Source organism: Tinamus guttatus, unplaced genomic scaffold (assembly GCF_059628265.1).
Source record: "Tinamus guttatus ecotype Peru unplaced genomic scaffold, ASM5962826v1 Tinamus_guttatus_pri_ptg000416l, whole genome shotgun sequence".
Classification (NCBI taxonomy): Eukaryota; Metazoa; Chordata; class Aves; order Tinamiformes; family Tinamidae; genus Tinamus; species Tinamus guttatus.
Window position 1 is genome coordinate 683970 of NW_028288950.1, and position 19798 is coordinate 703767.

The following is a 19798-nucleotide window of genomic DNA, read 5'->3' on the forward strand; positions in this document are numbered from 1 at the left end:
CCTGCTGCCTGCAGAAACTCATCCCAGGGAAAACCCCAGGGAACGCAAAGCTCTGGACACATGCTTCTCGAGACATTTAACAGCTTTAGGAAAAAGGAAAAAAAAAAAAAAGGCAGAAAACTATTCTAATCTGCTGTTCTACAGAGCATGCAGCTTGCTGTCATCCATTTCCTCCTGGCTAAGCTGGCCAACTATCTGTAAGGAGCCGGCAGCTGTGGTTTCTCAGCGCGCCCAGCTCAGCTCTTACACCGCAGGACACGTGAACTCTCATAAGGAGGCAGTAGCCTGTCCAAATAATGCAAATGACACGACTGAGCAATAGCCTCTTCTCCATGCGGGACTGCCCCATTGCCGGCATCTTTGAGCACTTCCGTTTTTCCCACTGACCAACTCTTTAGCTTCTCTAGCTCTAGCAGAACTCTCTCTCTAGCTTCCACAAGGCCTCAGACTCTCACTGCAGTGAACCCAGAGCAAAAGAGAAGGCCCTCAAAGAGAGTTCCTGCTACCGCTGGAGGCTCACAGCTCACCAGCCTCTTTTTCCAAGGAGATTAGATCTCCCCGAGTAACTCGGGTTGCATTTGCAAGTAGGTGAAGTACTGATGAACTCTGAGGAGAGGGCAAAGTCACCCTTCAGCATGCAAACTGTCAGTGCCCCTGCCGTACCAGAGATGTATAAGCTCAGCAACGATACACCTCATGGTAATTCCTCTGTCCTACTAGTAGGATACAGGAAAAAAAACAAAACATACACAAATAAAGGGGAAAACGTAAGGTCTCCTCTACTTAGTTCTGTAAAGGCTATTTTAGAACATCTCATCCTCCTTTCAAAAAAACCTTCCTCTCCCTCCAATCCTATAGCCTAAGCAGCTTGGTTTAGCCACTGTGTTTATGGATTTAAGGGACAGATATTCAGATATAAAAAGTAATGGCCACATTTTATTTGTCCTATAAAAGGGTTTTTGGAAGTTACAGTAAACCAGTTTTAACCTCCATCAAGGAAGAAAGCTGTATTTTACTAGGCCAAGTTTTGCTGGAGTGTATTTGTGCATGTGTGTGTGTCTCAGGAAAGTTGTGTCCCTATGAAGAGCACAGCTGGGCTACTACGAGATCTGTTGACAGAATCAGAGCTTTACCAGGTTGTGAGAAGCTGGAAGGTACAGTTGTGTTTACTTTCATAACTTACTAAGATAATATATATCCTTAAAACTCAAAAACATACATTACCCCAGAGTTCCTCTGTAAAGTAACATCCCATCTTATCTTTAAGAGATTGTTTCCTTTTGTTATATTTTAGAACTACAAACATGTAACTGAAAGGAGAAAAGTGTCTTTCCAGTAGAGCACAAAAGGCTTTTATAACTATCATTAAAATTTAACCCAAGTGAAATGAATTTGTTCACTTTTCCTAGCTCAGCATTCCTCGACTCTGCTTCCAAGTTATTTTTTAGTTTCATCTTTGAAATGAACAAGTTGAGTCACCAAAAGTTGTTTAAACTATGCCAAGGGCAACTCCAAGTCACTCCTGTAAATATTAGGATTACAGATAAGAACATGACCAAAAAATACCACGCCTGCACTGTAGGAACAGGAAGCACGTAGTTCTGAGAATAGTGAGGTTAAGAAAAGAAACCCAGAAAAGCCACGATGATGGAGAGGATGCAGAAGGGAAAGCACAGACAAAAACTTGTAATGATATTAGATGCTAGAAGAGAGAGTGATAAAATAAAAACCTCAAGTAGCTGGGGAAGCAGCAGAACACAGAAAAGTAACCATGGGATCAAAGGCACTTTCTGTGGCAGAATTCCAGTTTTGAAACAAATGTCACCAGCAGTTCCATCTGCTCCTGCTGTAACTAGTAAATCATCATCAGCTTTTATGTTATGGTCTTGACCTTGTACTAGACCTATTGTACTAGATGCAAAGTCCATTGCTTCTCCCTTCCAAACCTGGCAGTCAAACCCACGCCAGGATGGACAACGGCACGAGGCCACCTGGCTCTCGTTAATGCTCCAGGTAGCTCGGACAGAGGAGGTAAAGTCAGCAGTGAAGCAGCTGTGATCAGATTGCTCCTCACAGGACATGTGTCCTCTCTGCAGGAGCACAAGACAGTCCCAAATGGCAAGTCCCTTCCACACTAGCAATGCATGGAAATGGGAGCTAGATTAACACATCCATGGGATTCTTGTCAGGGATCCAAGACCATCCAGGTAACAACTGAGAAACTGCTGACCACACATCACCTGCTCCAGCAGCCAACACTCCTGAGCCCACTGTGCCTTAAACATGCACGGCTACAGGAAAGCATCTTCTGCTACTTCAGTTCAGGTTTGCTGCTTGTAGCCCCCCTCTCTTTGCAGCTCAGGAAGGAACACTTTTGGTCTGTAATGTTACATGTCATGTGAAGAAACCCTCCACCAAGACCTAAGTGTAAGCAAGTTTCACAGCAGCTCAGCAATTTCCCCAGGACAGTAGGGGAACACCAAGCAATTCTATCACAGAATAAAGAGGTAATTGTAATTCATGACCTTCCGCAATATTCTTTCAAGCACAGAGGCCTTGTTCATTCACTAGCAGCTCCGAGCTAAGGGCAGGACCTCTGACAGAAACAACCAGATGCACCTGAGATGACAGTCTTCCAATTGCAATGTGCAAGACCTCAGGGAAAACGCACAGTCTGAATCCAGCAAGGTTTTCCCTCCAAACCCAGCAACAGGCACCTCAAAATACTGCTCTGAAACCAACTGACAAGTTCTGCTGTTAGAAATCTCATCAGATAACCTTGCAGAGTCCTAGAGAAGAAACATCTTCCAACACCTAACTGACCACATGATTAGCAACGCTCCCCCCCACAGGGCTATTGTCCAAAAGGAGATTGTGCTTCATCTCAAACACATGGTTCACTCTAAAGACTAACAATGGCTCCATGACTCAACCGAGCTGAGAAAAGAAAAAAAAAATCTTTGCACTTAACTGGGGGCAGGTGTTAATAAAGCTGTCTGCAGCAGCTTCACACACTACTGTCCCCATCACTGCCCCCTTTTCCCCATCCTGCTTCCCCTTCTGTCTTCCTCTGTACCAGAGGCTACAGCCCACATAGCTGAACGTGTGTTTGGCTGCCTCCACAAGTTGACCAATAACTTTCCTTGAACAGCTGACAACAGGGAGGTTAAGCTAAGCTGGAAAAGGAACATTTCACTTATCACTACTGCTAAGTCAGTAACTACCAGCTCAGGGCTAAAATAACACACAGAAGATATGTCCACCAAAGCTTATGACCATGTCTAAAGCCTCCTACAAAGGGTATTTATACCACAGTTCTTTCATGAAAGTACAAGGATGTTTTCACATTGCATCTGCCTCAAGCTAAAAACACACCTTGCTATGATTGTCCACCACTTGCCTGCCGACTCACTAAATTTTACAAGCCTTCAGCTAGCCTTAGGGAGATTTTGAGGAAGACGCAGGTTCAGACCATTCCATGTAGATGCCAGACGCTTCATATGTCTTATCAAAATCTCAAGAGAGAGAAGCCTGGCTGAGGATTTTTGGTGGTGCTGAAAAATCAAAATACACAAGTCACTGATTCAAGTCTTTCTGAGAGGAAAATTCAGCTTGCTGGTTAATTGTCTCTGATAGAAAAAAATGTTCACATGGAAGTCTACAAAGCTGAAAGTCCAGCCCAAGAGCTGGTTTAGAAACGTCCTACAAGTGGCCTCAGTAGATCTAAACCCACATTACTACTGCAAGAGGCAATCCTGCCCTCCCTCTCCTTCACACAGCTTCCCCTGGAGGGCCGCTCCTGCAGCCCTGTACCCAACCACATCAGACTGTTTAACCAAACCAAAGCCAGAAAAGGAAGTCCCAGACTACCACTTTCTGCAGCAGTCCAAGCTAAAATCAGTCTGTGCTACTGATGAAACCTTTCCCTGACAAACTCGAGGTACACTGATATGCTCAGTTCACTTTTGAAAGAAGCGTCCAAAGTCTTCTGCGGTAATGACAAACAGCCGTCAGAATTCTAAGTGCAACACTAAAAACAAAGCAGCTTTCCAAGTGCACAACAAAAGCTTTGTCTTTCAACAAGCTCTCAGCCCCACACTTACCTTTAGACCTGCTCTGCAAAGCACATATATTTTGATCAAGAACTTCTGCAAAAATCTTGCAGAAATTAATTTAGCTGTCCCAAATCGGAAGAAGCCATCAATGATGATCCCTAGCTTCTTTGTTTAGCCCTTATAAAAAGTTTTTTAAAGCCTTGTAGTATACTTGGGCGGATATTTAAAATTAGATGTAGTCACTATCCTTGCACAGCTTGTGGGGAAGATTATCAAAAATGTAAGCTACAGATAAATATTTTTAGTATTTATGATGTGCACGAAGCGTCTTACAACCCGATACTTTTTAACCACAACACTTTCTGTACTTTCCAAGTTCTGAGCTATCATTTCATTACATCAGTCTAACGAGACAGAATGCAGCCCTTCTAGATTTTCTTGAACCTTATTCAACTATGGAAGACAAACAGGGAGGCATCACTTTAAGCTTGCATAAACTGGGAGTTTATGAGAACTTGATGGCAAGCAATGCATCTGCCCTGCACCTGGGAAGACTGTTTCAACTGCTTGATCCTGTTTGCAAAGATGAATAAGAATGTTTGTGCATTTCTCTCAGCCTCTCTTAGTTAAGGTTTATCCAATTGCTTTAACCAGCTCTCCAAATTCTCCGGCCACACGACTAGCCCTGCGGAAGGGCACACTACCAGTATGTTCTCACACTCTTAACTCCTGTGCGAGAATGTCAAAGTTTTCTCTCCTTGAGGGGCCCTGAGAAGCAGCCAGGCAGCCGAGCTCCCATCTGAGAGGCTCTCGCTGCCCACTGCAGTGGATGACTAACACGTCACCCGCTCCCGTTCAAAGAGCAGGGTCAAAGCAGTGCATCTTCTGTTTCAACACAAGGAAATGGTTTTGAGAATTCACTTAGATATTTGCCCTGTTAGAGAGGGAAAGAGAGAGTGAGATAGGGAGGGAGGACTGCAATGCAACAGGCACAGAGCCACAAGTAAACACAAACAGACCCCAGCCAGCTTCACATCTCCCTGTCCTTTCTGATCTGTACATCAGCTCCTGTCATTTCCTATCTGCAGCTCGCTTCCTCCCGTGCATTTCCAATACCGCAACAGCCTCTGGAGATGCAAGCAGAGATCACAAACTCAGCGCAGACATCCACGTCTGATTTCCAGATCCTAGAACCTCTCAAGGGCACAAACGGTTCCTGCAGAGAATGGCAGTTGCATGTTCCTGATCCTGGCAGGACGGAGAGCACGGCATGGTGACTTCACGAGATCTACTGGTGAGGTAAAGCCAATGCCAGGATCTAGCACAGGCAAGTGAAGATGCTCCAGCGAGGCAACAGGAGCACTGCACCAGCCTAGAGCTGCATACACAGCACAAACACCGGTACAGGGAAGAGCTGCTGCATAACTCGAGCCTTGTGCTACCTCTAAATGCAACAGCGAGCTCCACAGGCACTTAAAACCACAGCACAGCACTTCTTGGAAGAAGCACATTACCATACAAGACAGACTGAATCTGTGGAGAGGGAGGCTGCAGTTTCCAGTTTACTGCATATGTGCTGTCCTGTAAGCTCAACGGCCCCAACACTGACCTCGCAGCAAGCCTGTGCTTTGGTCCGGCTTAGAGCTCTAGAGACAGGCATATTTGTATGACTAAAACAAGACATTGCCATTTCTTGCTCAAAAAAAAAATTTTGTATTTGCAAGACAACCCCAACACTCCAAGGTTAAGAGCGCAGCATTCCAGCAACTCTGGCATTGAGCTTGGGTTGGTGCTCTTAGAAAAACAGCTTTTCCCTCCTCTTGCAGCTCTTTCTCCCCACTCTGTGGGTTCAAGGTAATACTTTGCGCTGCCTTCTAGTGACCTCCGGCTGCACCTGGAAAAGTAGCAGTGGCTACTGAAGAGCTCAGACGAGCAGCATCCTTGGCAAGACAGCACGTACCGATTGAGGCACTCCATTTCTGACACCTGGTGCATCATGTTGCCACTTTATGAACATCTGTTGAGCTGGAAAAAGGAGCAATCTTTGAAGCAGACAGAAGATAAATCCTGAAGTTCAAATCCACTTTCTTGACTGCAACTAAATAAGGGCACTTCAGCTAACCAGATGCCAGTGTGAATGAAATTGACATGTAAGGGCGAACAAATAAGCAGCGCCGAATACTCACGAATTAAAAGCTATTCTACATGCACTAAAAAGATAACTACTTGCTTCAATAAAAGCCCACATGCTACATAACATTTTTTTGCCATTAATTTCACCCAGATTGCTCACAAAGTCAGGTCTCTCCTTTTGTTCAAGAAAGCTATAGAACTGAGTCAGCTTTTATGCACATAAAGGCAAGCAATGAAAGAAAATAAAAACCACTAATTTGATGGTAGCTGGCAACATCCTAAGAGTTCGACCTCCATGCATTTGGATTTGTGGCATCGTATGTCTTGTAATTCAATTCATAGTTTCATCAGTACAACAGAAGAAATCCAGGAAGTTAATTCAATACATAGTCATGCACAAGAAGAATGACAACAACTTACATCGTTTATCTTATGCCATTTCACTCCAGCAGATAAATCAGCCCATTGATAGCATCTTTCTTTCCTGCAATGGCAGACCACAAGTCCTTGGGCAGGCAAATAGCTTCTGCATGTTAAGCTTTTCATAGACCTAATGAAGGAGCAACAAGCCCAGTACGGAAAAAAAAACTGCTGTTTCACAACCACATCATAAGAACGCCACAAGTCTCGTACCCCACCAGTTTTCAGAGTGGCACAAACATGGTTCTACCCTGAGAGTTCCTACTGCATTCCTCCTAAATCATACCTTTCTTGTGGCATTACCAAAGCTCACTGCCTTGCTCTGCAGGTGCACCAGGACTAGGAGGTTTCAGGAAAAATCCCAGCTTTCTGCACTTCCTCCATCTTACCAGCTTCTTCTAGCTGTCCACTGTCCTTCATCCTATTTTGAAAAACTGCCTGATAATAAAAACCTGCTACCTTCTGTAGTTCGCCATGATTAAGAAGATGTAGAGTTCTACACAGCCGCATTTAGAAGAGACCAAGGGTCAGCAGCAGCACACAGTTTACTCTCACCAAGGCTTCATGAGAGCTTCCTCATTTCTTACTTTGTGCTAAACTAATAGTAGTTAAAATAGCTTTGTGTGTGTGATGTCTGGGGGCGGCATGTTCCCATGATGCACCAACCAAACCACAGCCTAACAGCTGCGGCAGAGGCAGTAGCATAGCCCGAACAAGGACAGCGGGCAGGCTCCAGAGGAGGATTTGTCCCCACTATGCCATGTCATATGCTCCACTCACTCGGATTTCAGCTATCAGGAAGCTGAAGCTCTCTCATTTTTGCATTATTTTTATTTTTGTCACTGTATGCTGATACTGCTGTTAGGAGTGCTGACAAATGCACATAGATAGAAATACTTCCACAAAAAGACCCAGATACACAGTATGGCACTGCTGGAAATAATCCAAGTGTTGTACAGATGGAGGAGTGCCTTCCTCAGGAAGGATCAGTCCACTGTAGAGTGGACTTAACTCACACCTCCTTAGAGCTCCAAACTTCAAAGCCTTCATCTCAAAACTTAACAAAGTACCAGGAACACGGCACCAGCTGGGTCTCTCTGTGGAAGAGGTCCGCTGCCACAAACACTCTTACTTGACGCCACTCATACCAAAGTTGTCTGCAATGAAACTAACAAGGCAAATGCTGATTTTTAGCACCAGTCAAGAGGAAAGTTTTCAGTTTCCCCACCAAGAAAGGGAACTGTGTACACCTGGGGCTGTCTTCCCTTCAGAGGAAGCAACGGAGCATTTGCATTTGAGGTCATTCACAAAGCTTGGTCTGCAGAAGGACAGGACAGAAGAGGTCACCTAACCCCTTTCTCCATGCTGAGGCAGGATCAGCTACATTCAGCTAAATACTTCTGCCCTGAAATAAGCCTACCTCGAGTAGATTCTTCCTTCACACAAGTCAGGGTGACAGGGAACTACTTGCCTAGAGAACTGCTCTGATATGTATGATGAAGAAGCTTGACATCGCGCAAATTTTATGTATGTCTTGGAGCTCACATCAGATAGGGCTTCTGTAACAGTAGGAGAAATCTAACATCTATGTTTAGAAAGCTGTTTGGAAATTGCTTAAAAAAAAAATAACGGCAAATGGGAGTTTCCATGATAAGTGGGAATTTTTATTTTTCTCATTTTTCCTCTGCCAAATATTGTCTCATATTTGGTATGTGATTTCACAAAGCCAATTTGAGATACATGCATTCTTATTCAAGTAAGAAAACAGAAAATGAATGGAATCATTTTTATTACATAAAAAAACAACACAAGTCCAAAGCATTACTCCCTTAAAAAAAAAAAAGTGTTATATGTGTAGCTAAAGCACAAACTGCTTTCAACCCCCCCGCCAGTGCAAGCTAACTTTCAACAGAGAGTCTTTTCCCAGAGGTGTCTAAAGACTGTCATAAGGTCAGACTCCTGCTGCCTTTCCCCAAAGACATTTTGCTACAGATGCATGCCAGCCAGGTCTCCACACAGCCCTGCGCACAACACAAGGGTTTGCTGGCTGCTCAGACAGACAGTGCAGTGCTGCCCCTTGCCAGGGCAGGCTCGAGGGGAGCTGGAAGCTTCCACCAGCCGGGAGGCCTGGCAGCAGGACTCGGGTACTTGTGCTTCCCATCTCCCCACAGCCCGAGAAGCACTAACCTTCTGTCTGACACCATTGTACTTCATACACTTGGAATACCCTGGACTAGACCGAAAAAGACAGACAAGAACTTGTTCTGGGAGGAAGAGAGTTCAGGACCAATATATTTTTGTGCTTCCACACACCCCTCAGTTACCCGAGCTTACTCCTGCTCTGATTTAAAACTCTGGCAATCCTTGGATATATTCAAGTAAAATAATTAACATTAGCAATCCAGACACATGTTGCTTGAACCTCCCTAACTTTGAAAAGCATATTTAAATCAGTAAGATATTCATACTGTTCTGTAGGAAAACAGCGACTAAACTTTCACTTTTACCAGTAAATGGCAGAAAAGCAAATTTAATCTCTGTTTTTTTTTTTTTTTTTTTTTTTTAAAAGAGTATAAAACCTCAGCCACCATTTGCTGTCTTCGCTACAGGCCCGAAGGGAGGGAGCCAGACTATGTCTAGCTCATCCACTGGGAAGTCCAGGTGATTTAAGGGAGTTTGAAAGGGAGGTCTAACCTGTAGATCTTAAGTGGCACTGGAATTGTATTTTGTGATCTGGTTACCTGCAAACGCCTTATCCAGCACAAACCCCAAGTCATCTTTTTCCAGGAAGACTATGTACCTAAGAACATAACTTTAAAATATCTTTTTATCATAATACATTTGCCATCATAGTTAATCCTTGGCATAAAGTCCCTTGATACAGACATCACCAGACACACAAGAAGTCTGCACTGCTTCATAAGAATAAAACTTGATCAGATCAGCCCTAACCCAAGAGGCACCTGCAATACTCCTACCCACCAATGTTGGCAAGGAACACTAACCCAAAGGATGGACAGTGTTGTCATACACAGGAGCTCTCCATATTTCTCTCAGGATCTCTCAAAGGAGCACCACACATGCCTCCAGAGCATAGGAAGGGTCAGATGCACCAACAACTACATAGATTAGACTCCTATTGTCTCCAGCCATAACCACTTCTGTACCAGTAAAGCCCTCTGGGATCCTTATGAGATGACAGAGAAGTCTGGTCACTTTTGGACTGGTTGGATCACTTTTAAGTCCATTAGTGCAATTCTATAGTTAACCTCTGCTATTCATTCACATGTAACAAATTGATTCGGCTTTGACTTTAGGCTGAACACTAGGCAATACACATTAAAGGATAACTATATCTTGCTCCCAGTATGATGGAAAGATAACTCTGAAGAAAAAGATAACTTTCCCTTGATCAGGGTTAACAAACTGCAGGCAAATTTACAGGTAGAACTTTCGAGTTAATTTTACTTTCCGTTTGCGTTCAAAACCAGACACCTAAGATAACTTCTGAATTTGAATGGTATCTGAGAGTCACTGGTGAATTTGCTTAGTGACCAACTCACAAGCTAAACCAAACCCAGCTTGCAGCACTTTTTAGCTTACACAGATTCGTGGAATTTATTTTAATTTTCTATTTCAGTATTAAAACAAGGATGAACAAGACCACACAGCTCCTTCCCCCAACCCCAACTAGGAAACACAACCTTACCTTCTGAAATAGCCTTCCTGACAGCTGCAAGGTAGGCATCAGGCTCATCATCATATGTGACTTCTTGCCACTGAGACCAGTCCTTGAAAAAGGTCAAATAGTCATCACAGTCTGTAACCCCGCAGAACAGCTTGACCACTTTGTGCGGGGGCCACAAAGCTTCCTGAAGGCTCTGCAGGACCGGAGGAAGATAAAAGCTCTGCACCAGTTCAGCAGAGAGCAAAACGATGATACTCCGACTTCTGCCAAAGATATCCAGCTCCTGACGGGAAATTGCAGCCTCACTTTCCACCTGGTAGCTTCGAATCCGATGCTTTCGGATGTGCTGAGTAGAGAGGAAAAGATTCTGAAGGTACTGGCACCATTCAGTGGCGTCACTTGCATACACAATCAGCACATCATATCCTCCAGGGGTTCCTGTGCAGGTGGCAAAAAAAGAGAAGAGCATTAAAGCCACAGCAAAACCTAACTCTCCATTTTACAGAAGGAGAGAGCTAGAGGGCTGTCCTTCATTAAGAAGCTTCAAAGCACTTTAAGAGAACAGCAGGTATAGGCAAAGCAAGCAGGTGTTCAGAGCCACTGGACAATTCTAAGTTTGGATCAACTTCTGTTTGCATTTTCCCTACTAAAAGTTGTATAGTTTTTTCATTCTCAAAATCCCTATGTAGCTTTAAGTGAAACACACCATATGTGGAAGTTTTCAGATGTAAGGCATGTCAATAGGAAAACAAATAAATAGATAAATAAGTAAATAAATAAATGAAAACTCAACCTCCAAAACAAAAGTAGCTTGAAAAGGACAATCCGCCTTCAGGTGAGAGATAAGACTAATTTGAGTCAACTTTAAGGGCTCTGCAACACAAATTTGCTCGTTGCATGCTGAAGTAGAGCACACACTAAACATAGCACACCTAAAAGGAGAAAGGTCTTTATTTAAATAGCATCTCACGATGCTCACAGGAAGCCACCATGGCCTCCACTAGGCTGGTCATTTGCTGTCATTGCAGCAGGAGGCAAACTGCCCGGAAGGCATACGTGCAACAGCCCCAGTGTTTAAATTTGAACTTATTTTTTCCCTTCACCTGTGAAGAAGTTTACCCAGATTTGAGGATTATGGCTGTGGTCCCATGGTAAATTTCAGTGTTTAGCATTTCCAAAATTATTTAGTAGACTGCTTTTCTTCTAACCCCACTTTGACTCTTTGAAAGTACAACATTTCCAACCCATCTCCATCCAGAAGCAAACACACACAGATTTTTCTAATTAAAGTAGACAACTGCCTAAAATTTTGCATGCCAGAAAGAGCAAATTTACCAAGAACAGAGATGGTACTTCTGCAGTCACCTTATTAAACTTAAAATTGAACAACCTCCAAAGATTCCATTCTGCCACCTGATCCACAGTCTTTATTATAGTTGTAAGGATTGAAATGTGAAAGAGGGATTGAATGCGAGTGCTACAACACCCAGCTCCTGACCATACAATTGCAAACGTTTCTGTAAATTGCAGTTAAGCAGAAGTGGTGCAATCGAAAAGTAAAGCTTAGAGATCTCATCTATATCCACTCAATAATGGTACAGTTACCTGCATAACTGCAAAGGCTCTATCCAGGAAAGACTGATATCCTAGATCTACAGAATATACAGGATGCAGTTTGAGAGGTCCCATAATAGCTGCATGCTTCTGTGTGTGTGCAATTCACAAAACCCAGGCTGAAGTTTGTAGGAGAAAGTATTCTCCATGGAGGAGATCCATCAAAGCTATAAAGTGGCCCTGGGGGCCGTTAGGGAAGAGAGCAGAACTGTTCTGAAGATGGATGGTTTTCACCCCAGTAAGAACAACACCGTCATCAAAATATCCCCTTCTGGTTCAAGACCACCTCACAGAGAAGATAAAACTGCAAAACCAGAAACAGGGGAAACAGGTAGACTTTAGCAGGTCTTACTCTAAAGAGCAAGAGAGGAGAACCAGAGACTTCAGGAAGCGCAGTAGCAACTTGTTCTTTCGGGGCCCAATGGCGATCATCACTATGGGCAGGGGGAAGGCACAGCACAGCCAGGTGCAGGGAATGCAGCAAACCAGATGAGCCAACCCTGGGCAGATGGGAGACCCACTGCTAACCCTGGAGGCAGCAAGGGGAGGAATCCAAGGCACCTTGGAGCCAGTGGCTGTGATGTGAGAAGAAACAGAACCACAGAATGATTGAGTTTGGAAGGGACCTCTAGAGATCATCTAGTTCAAGTCCACTGTTCAAGCAGGGACACCTAAAGCACGTGGTACAGGGTTGCATCCATGCGGATTTTGAAAATCTCTAAAGGAAGAGATTCCACAGACCTTCAGTTCCCACCACGTATTGCACTGTGGGGACGCTATGAAGCCAGAAGCCTTTCTTCTCCAAAATGGGCACAAAGATGCAAATCTGCCAGACCACATTCCCTCTCAGCATTCATATCTCCATAGACAACATAGCCAAGAGCAGTACAACGTCTGCACCCATCAGGGACAAACGTCACCTGGTGTTTAGGAAAGGAATCAGTTCCCCCGTGCACCTCTGCTCCACCAGCGCCACCAATTCTGTTCTGTTCCAGCTCTCCACAGACTCTCTTATGTGCAGGCCTCTAGTCTCTTACACTACCAGGGGAACTTTTCTAGTAAGATGGCACAGAATTTGCTTTCTTGGATCATGCCGTTATTTGCCTGGTGAAATACTTCACCTTGTAGCACAAACTACTCTAGTCCTCAGGGAAACAAACAGAGGATACACAATGCTTTTTTTGGGGGAAGGGGGTGAATTTCCCCACCTTTTTATACATCAGTAAAACTGTAACTGACGTATGAATACTCTTTTAAGCACACTTAAAAGCACAATATAAACTTCACCTATTGTACACACATAAGGAAATATCTAGGCAAACATCTAGCACTTTATTCCTACTGAGCCCTGATGTGAGTTGTCTGCTTTGACACCACATTTCACAGGCTGGGTTTTGGAAAACGAAGAACAAACAGAAGGCAGCCTTCACTCTGCAGCGAGAATGACTTCAGACAGTGTATATGGTAGTAAGATGAGGAAAGGGCATGCAGGCAGCTAACCTTTTCAAAAAATAAAAATAAAAGAAAAATCACGCTTCCAAGTTAAAATTAGTTTAAGATTCAATAATATTTTGTTCCTAGATCCCAGACTTACAGACTAAAAGTGACTATTGCTTTAGTTTACAAGATGTCAGCAGTATTTAAACACTTGCAGGTATTGTTTAATTGCTTATTTCATAGAAGAACATCTAGGTGTAGGTCTGTAGCAGTTTGCAATTATAAAAACAACCCTTGGACTCCTTTCAAGGTGCAACAGTCCCTTTCAATGCTCAGCTGTAAACTCCAATATACAGTAATAGCATAAAATTGATGAGACTGCAAACCAGTGCTGTAGAAATGCTGAAGACCTCTAATAGAGGCTGCAATCCTGCAAACTAAATAGTGCAGAGACAGAACAAGAGATAAAGCTTTTCTAGTTTATAAACTGTAAATGAAATAGAGAAGGAAATAAAACAATCTGCTCAAAAACAAAGGTGGCCCATGGCGAGTCCAAGAAGAGAATAAAAGTGTCCTAAATTGATAAGATTGTATTGTGCATTTATAGTCCCTCTCAGAGAGGGAAACAAAACAGGCCCATCTTTGGACAGATGTGCAAAATGACAATCCCTGAGTTCGGAGTAAACACAGAATAGCAGCTTATAACCATATCACGCAATTCTAACTACCTAGAGCCACTAAAATAGCTAAAGAACACTGGAGGAAGTCAGCATATCAACTCTGGCTAAGATTACCTGTTAACCACTAAACACTTCCCAAATTCGACCAGATATCATCTGCTGTTACTACTGGCTGAAAGGCTTGACCTTTGTCAATTTACACATCATTAATATTTTTAAACTGTACTAATGGATTCCAATATTCAGACATTCAAGCCCTCTAACAATCAATTCACTTCTCTCTGTCATCTCATGCAGCCCTTTCCTCAGTAGACCGTGATTTTTCAAGGTCCACAGACCAACTACAGGTTAAAAAAAAAAAAAAAAAAAAAGCTGACGGACATCTTAGATGATCATATTCAGCGGCAAGCAAATCACTTTTTAACTTCTTATCTGCTAGATCAAATCCCTCCCAAGCACTCACTAAACGGAAGAACGCTATGTAGCCTATTTTCATTATCATCAATTTACTTTGGGATTTAAGTACATGAAAGATGCGCTTATTTCCAAAATACCAGTCCTTGATAGAGGGAAATCCAACTTCTAACCAAAAACAACTTTCTATGATATAAATGAAACTCAGCCCACTGTTTCTTAAGACCCCAATTCCTGTATGAGTGAGACCTTCCCGGAGGTGTTAAGAGCTCCTAGTGAGCCATTAACAGCCCTCAGCACCTTTCAAATATTTTCGTGTCTAAAGTTGGTGCATTTAAGTGATGTATGACGAAACGAACACATACTTTGCCTGCCCAGAATGCATAACAAAGTAACAGAGATCACATGCAGTAATCATTAACAGGCTAGTGAGATCTCTCAGTTTGAGTGGAACCGAAAACCTTGACTTTATTTAAAGCACTGCAAACAAGCAAGAGATAAAAAATAGAATCAAACTAGAGAAAAAAATGTGAACAAAACTTCAATGATAGGAATGAGAGATTTGCATTAACAATATGTGAATCTAAAGTTGTTCTATTTATAAGAGCCTTATTGAAACTTACTTCTGGTTACAGGGAGAAAAGCAGTTTTGCTCTCTGTCCAGGAGTCTCCCGTGGGGTTCATTCAGATTATTTTTACATCTCAAGGAGATACGCGCCAGCGAAACACTAACGTTACTTCACACCCGGGGTGGCACGTTTTTCCTTTTTTAGTTGAAGCAAACATGTACACTCCCCTGCAGGGAGAGGAACTTGCAAATTTGGCAAACTTACACAATATAGGTTAAATTTCATTCTCTGTAGAGTCTGCAGATGTATTCTAACCAGCTTTATCTACACATCAGTAGCCAAAACATTGCCAGCGATGGCAGCCTAGGATAGCTTGTCTGTGATCCCGTGCCAGTGGGCAGCAGGCAATACCCCAAAAAGGCGGTATGCAAACACTGAGGACTAGAGCAGTATTTGGGGAGAAGCGAGTTCAAAACAGCCCGCTAAGGGCTGGGCACATCAGTTGCTCTGCGGGATACCCTCCCTCCGGGCTGGCCGAGCTGAAGCGCGCGCGGGAAGGCAGGCATCTCCTCCGGGACAGCCCCGGCGAGCGGGGCACGGAGCGGGTGCTGCGGGCGCCACCGGAGCAGTGGCCCGGCTGCCGCCGCAGGAAGCTCCGCTGGCCCCGGCGCTCGCCGGAGCGCAGGCAGGAGGGACCCTCCTTCCTCTTTCACACAAGCAGACGAGCGCCAGAGAAGAGCTGCGAAGCCGGCTCCGCGCCCCAGCGCGGGGCGAGCCTGGCCGTGCTCCGCACCCGCGCGGCACTGCCGAGGGCAGCGCGGCCGGGGGGACCCGCCCGCGGCCGCGGCACCTACCGGGGGCCGCCATGGTCCGGGCGGCGGGCAGGGCTGCGGCCCCGTCGCTCACATCGCGGGCGCAGCGGCGGCGCGGGCGGCGCTTCCCTCCCTCCCTCCCGCGGCCACTTCCTCGGCCCGGCCGGGGACTCTGTCCCTGCGCCCGCCCGCGGGCCCCGCCTCCCGGCCCGGGCCGCCCCCGAGCGCCGCCGGGCACCGCATCCTCGCTGTTAAACGCGCACCCGAAACCCCCGCATCTCCAGAGCGAAGCCCCGGCGCACGAGCCGCAGCCCTCCCCTCCTGTCCTGCCCTGCCTAACACACCACAGCGATCCAAAACTTTCACCCTTCCCAGTTCTGCTTTCCAGGAACCCGGGCGCTGATGTGCTGTAGGGCTCAGCTTTCAAAGCAAGCAGCTAGAATTCCCACATCCTTTTGGGAGGGGATTATTGTGAATTGCTACAGCTCCCGTGGCTTAGGTTGTAAGTGAACTTTAGCTCTGTAGGGCAGACTCCTGCTTGAGGAGGCAGGGAAGTAGGAAGAAAAAGAGATTGCTACAGAGGAAAAAGATTAAATGACATGATGAGAGCAAGATATCTGCCTGTTCCTCAGTCATTTTTCCACCCCACATTCCATTGGGGACTGGCAGTTCCTTCACATGCAGGTAAGCATAGTTATTAACAGAACTGGCTATTAATCCACATTGGCAAACTGCACTTTTTAACCAACCACTTGGCTGCACTGAAGCATGGCAGGGAAGAAAAAGGGTCCAAGACAGGTTAAGAGTAGCTGACCATAGATTTGAGGCATCAGAAAGTTCTTGGATTCCCATCAGCATTTTTCCCCCATTTCAGCTCCTTCATTTCCTCTTTTCACATAGCTTGGCTGTAATGACTGAAGGATTACTGTATGAGTCTTGCTCATCTGTTCCTTTCAATAAGTCCTTCAAAAACAGAACCTGATCATAAACGTTCATTAGCCTTGACTAAGTATTACCAGTCCTGATCTTTGGAGGAGGATAGGCCTTACTTTCCTCTGGCTGGCATATACAGAAATTAAAAATGAATCCAAGTAAGTGGATTCCCTGCCTTGCCATTTCCTGCCTCCTGGAACCGCTCTGTGATTTCTGCTGCAGCATTATGCAAGCACGCAGCTTCCTCGAACACTTCTCCAATTAGATGTTTGCCTGGGTCTGGCTGCCCCTTGTTTTCCCCACCTCACTCTACAAGTCCCAGTTCCCCAAAACTTTTATTATCCACTGCGGTGGTTGGCAGACACCACCCTGCAACACTGGTCCAGGTGTTATCTTTAACCTGTCCTTCTCTGAAGGAAAGTCTCTGACCCAAAGTTCAGACCACATAAAGCCTAAGATAGCATGGTACTTCCTTAGCAAGTTCTTTTAAGAGATGTGCGCCTAAAGCCAGCCGGGCACTTAATCTCAAAGAAGTACTGGAATTCAGACTAATCAATCTATTACCAAGGAGTTTTACTTTTTTCCTTGGGGAAAATAAGTTGTTTTATATAAAAAATGAAGCTACAATCCTGTCTCCAAACATTCCTTTATCCAGAGCCTGCTGCAAACTTACAAACTATGGCCACTGCCTGTCTTCCAAAAACATTTGTTCCCATAGTAATATATATATATATATACACATATATATATATATATATATTCAGGAAAAATACTACTTCCTAGTGATACAGCCTTATAGGAAACTTTAGATAGGCAGAAAAGAAGCAAGGACTTTCTAAGAACGAATCCTCCAGAAGCAATAGGTAGAATGAAGAACATCTGGCTGAAGGAAAGATATGCAATACAGAATCTTATTTGGATTTATGCATAAGAAAGGTTCAGTCAGGCCAAGTCCCTAGCCAAATTCTTTGAGTGTTATGAAGTTATACTTGCATGTAGGAAAACAAAAGTGAACAGTCACATTTATGATTTTATAATGATTTTTCCACACTATTTGCTCTTGTAAAGCTCCATGACTTTATCTTTCAAATTCCAGAGGGGAAAAAAAAGTTGAAAACAAAATCATACCTCTTCTTTGCACAGCACCTCAACCTACTGAAAGTAGGTTTCACTCCTGGGAAGGAGTTTATATATATATATATATATATATATATATATATATATATATATATATATACACACACACACACATACATATATATATAAATATATGTAATCTTTAAAACATTGCAGTATAAGGCAGAAGACCAACTGATGCCTGTTTCTTGCTCACTGAGAACCTAGGTTCTCTCTAAGAACTTATCCACAAGCACTGGTGTTAGCCATTTATCAATACAAAGCCCATAGAAAATGCCTTTAAATTTCCTTAGATGTTAAAGAGAAATTAAAGTGCCCTGCCCCTCCCCGTCTTCCAGGAACTTAAGTAAAATACCTGTCAATGCAAGGTTTCTACAACCTTTACAGCAATCTGAAAAACAGATGACAAGCTGGGTGCTTTGCATGCTAAAGGGGGAATCTAAAGTTCTCATGGATTACCAAAAAAGCATCAGAAATGTCCTATTGCCCTGCTATTGAAGAGCTGAGGTCATCTCTCTCCCTGCAACTCTGGGTCTCAGCTCTCTTGCACAAATTTAAACTGCATACACAGTATGCATGCTACTGCATGGAATTTCTTCTTCACTGCAAAAAAACAACCTACCAATTTACAGAGAACCTCTAAGCCTTGCTGAGTTCCCTGATTATTAGAAAACTGTATGATCTGCATCATCCATCCTTCCTTCTGGGCAAGGAGGCCAGTTCCAGTTCTCTGGCACAGTGCAAGAACAAGGGAAGTCATGGCCGTGGCAGGCCAGATGGTATCTGTACTGGGGGCTGGTACCCACGGAGGGCAGAAAGGAACATTGTGAGCTTCAAGCCATCAGTTCTTGTCCTTCCGTTGTGGAATTATCACCTCTGATATCACTAACAGTGCTAGCCCTCCACCTACCTTGCAGGGTAGGAGTTGAGATAGTGCCCTGGACTTAAAGGGAAACAAATCCTTATGTTTAAAGATATTTCTGAGACTTCTGTCTTGCCTAACCCACATTTCCATGGGTACAGTGACTCAAGCGACATTTGACAGGAAAATACCTATCAGTGCTCTGCATTGTTCCTGCTTCTACAAGGAAGTCAATCACCATGTGCTTGTCTACTGCACAGGACTTGATGAGTCCAGCGGCTTCAGGTGAGAAGGGGAAGATGGGGCCAGACTCCAAGGTCAAGGGCAGCATCTGGGGGCATGGGGAGGAGAGAAAGGGCTAGGACAGAGTCTAAGACTCCAGCCAAGCCCAGCATCTTCCCAGCCAGGCAGCCCGGAGCATCACTGACTACCTGTGCTTTGGGAATCAGATGCCAAAGGCTCCTTTCACCTGTGAACCAAATCACTCTCCCTTCCTAACAGGAAGACACCAACCCTCTTTGCTATTGATTTATCAGAAAATAAACAGCATTATTAGTCACACAGCAAGGTTTGTTTTCTGCTCATAGCCTTCCTTCTGCACACACTCCTCAAGCTGGGCAAGATTTTTACTGTGAGAATTTGCTAATACAGAGCTTTGACCCTCAGACACAATTTTAGAATAGACACCACTTATTAGCTCAGACTTAACTGGCTTGATCTAAACAGTAATAAAGCAAAGCACAAGTTTTCACTGTTATTCAGCTTCCATCCTCAAGGACTTTGTGTTGTCTCAACCAGAGATAAGTTGTCTCAAGCAGAGATAAGTTTAAGTTTAAAGCAGCCAAGCAAGCCCTCCTCCTCTAATATTAAGGAAAACTTTACCTAGACTTGTTTTGTGGACACAAAAAGAACCCCTCTCACTAAGCAACATGCCTGGTGAGAAGGGCTCTCTTCTCAGTCACTGCAGCAGACACAGCTGAGAGCAGACCTCAAAATCTGTCTGAATCACTGGAACTACTGCTTAAAAATGCAGTGCACTGATAT

The 19798-nt window shown here is 44.2% G+C and overlaps 1 protein-coding gene across 2 annotated transcripts in view; it reads right to left on the reverse strand.

Moving 5' to 3' along the window:
- Nucleotides 1-15932, reverse strand: part of PIK3AP1 (phosphoinositide-3-kinase adaptor protein 1) — a 40035-nt gene extending 24103 nt beyond the window's left edge. For both annotated transcript variants that reach the window (XM_088531428.1, XM_088531427.1), the window contains exons 1-2: nt 15865-15932; nt 10318-10734 (exon numbers count right to left, since the gene is read on the reverse strand). In XM_088531428.1, coding sequence (XP_088387554.1) covers nt 10318-10734; nt 15865-15877 — 430 coding nt within the window. In that variant the 5' untranslated portion in view covers nt 15878-15932. The remainder of the gene's footprint in view (nt 1-10317; nt 10735-15864) is intronic.
- Nucleotides 15933-19798: the final 3866 nt, after the last annotated feature.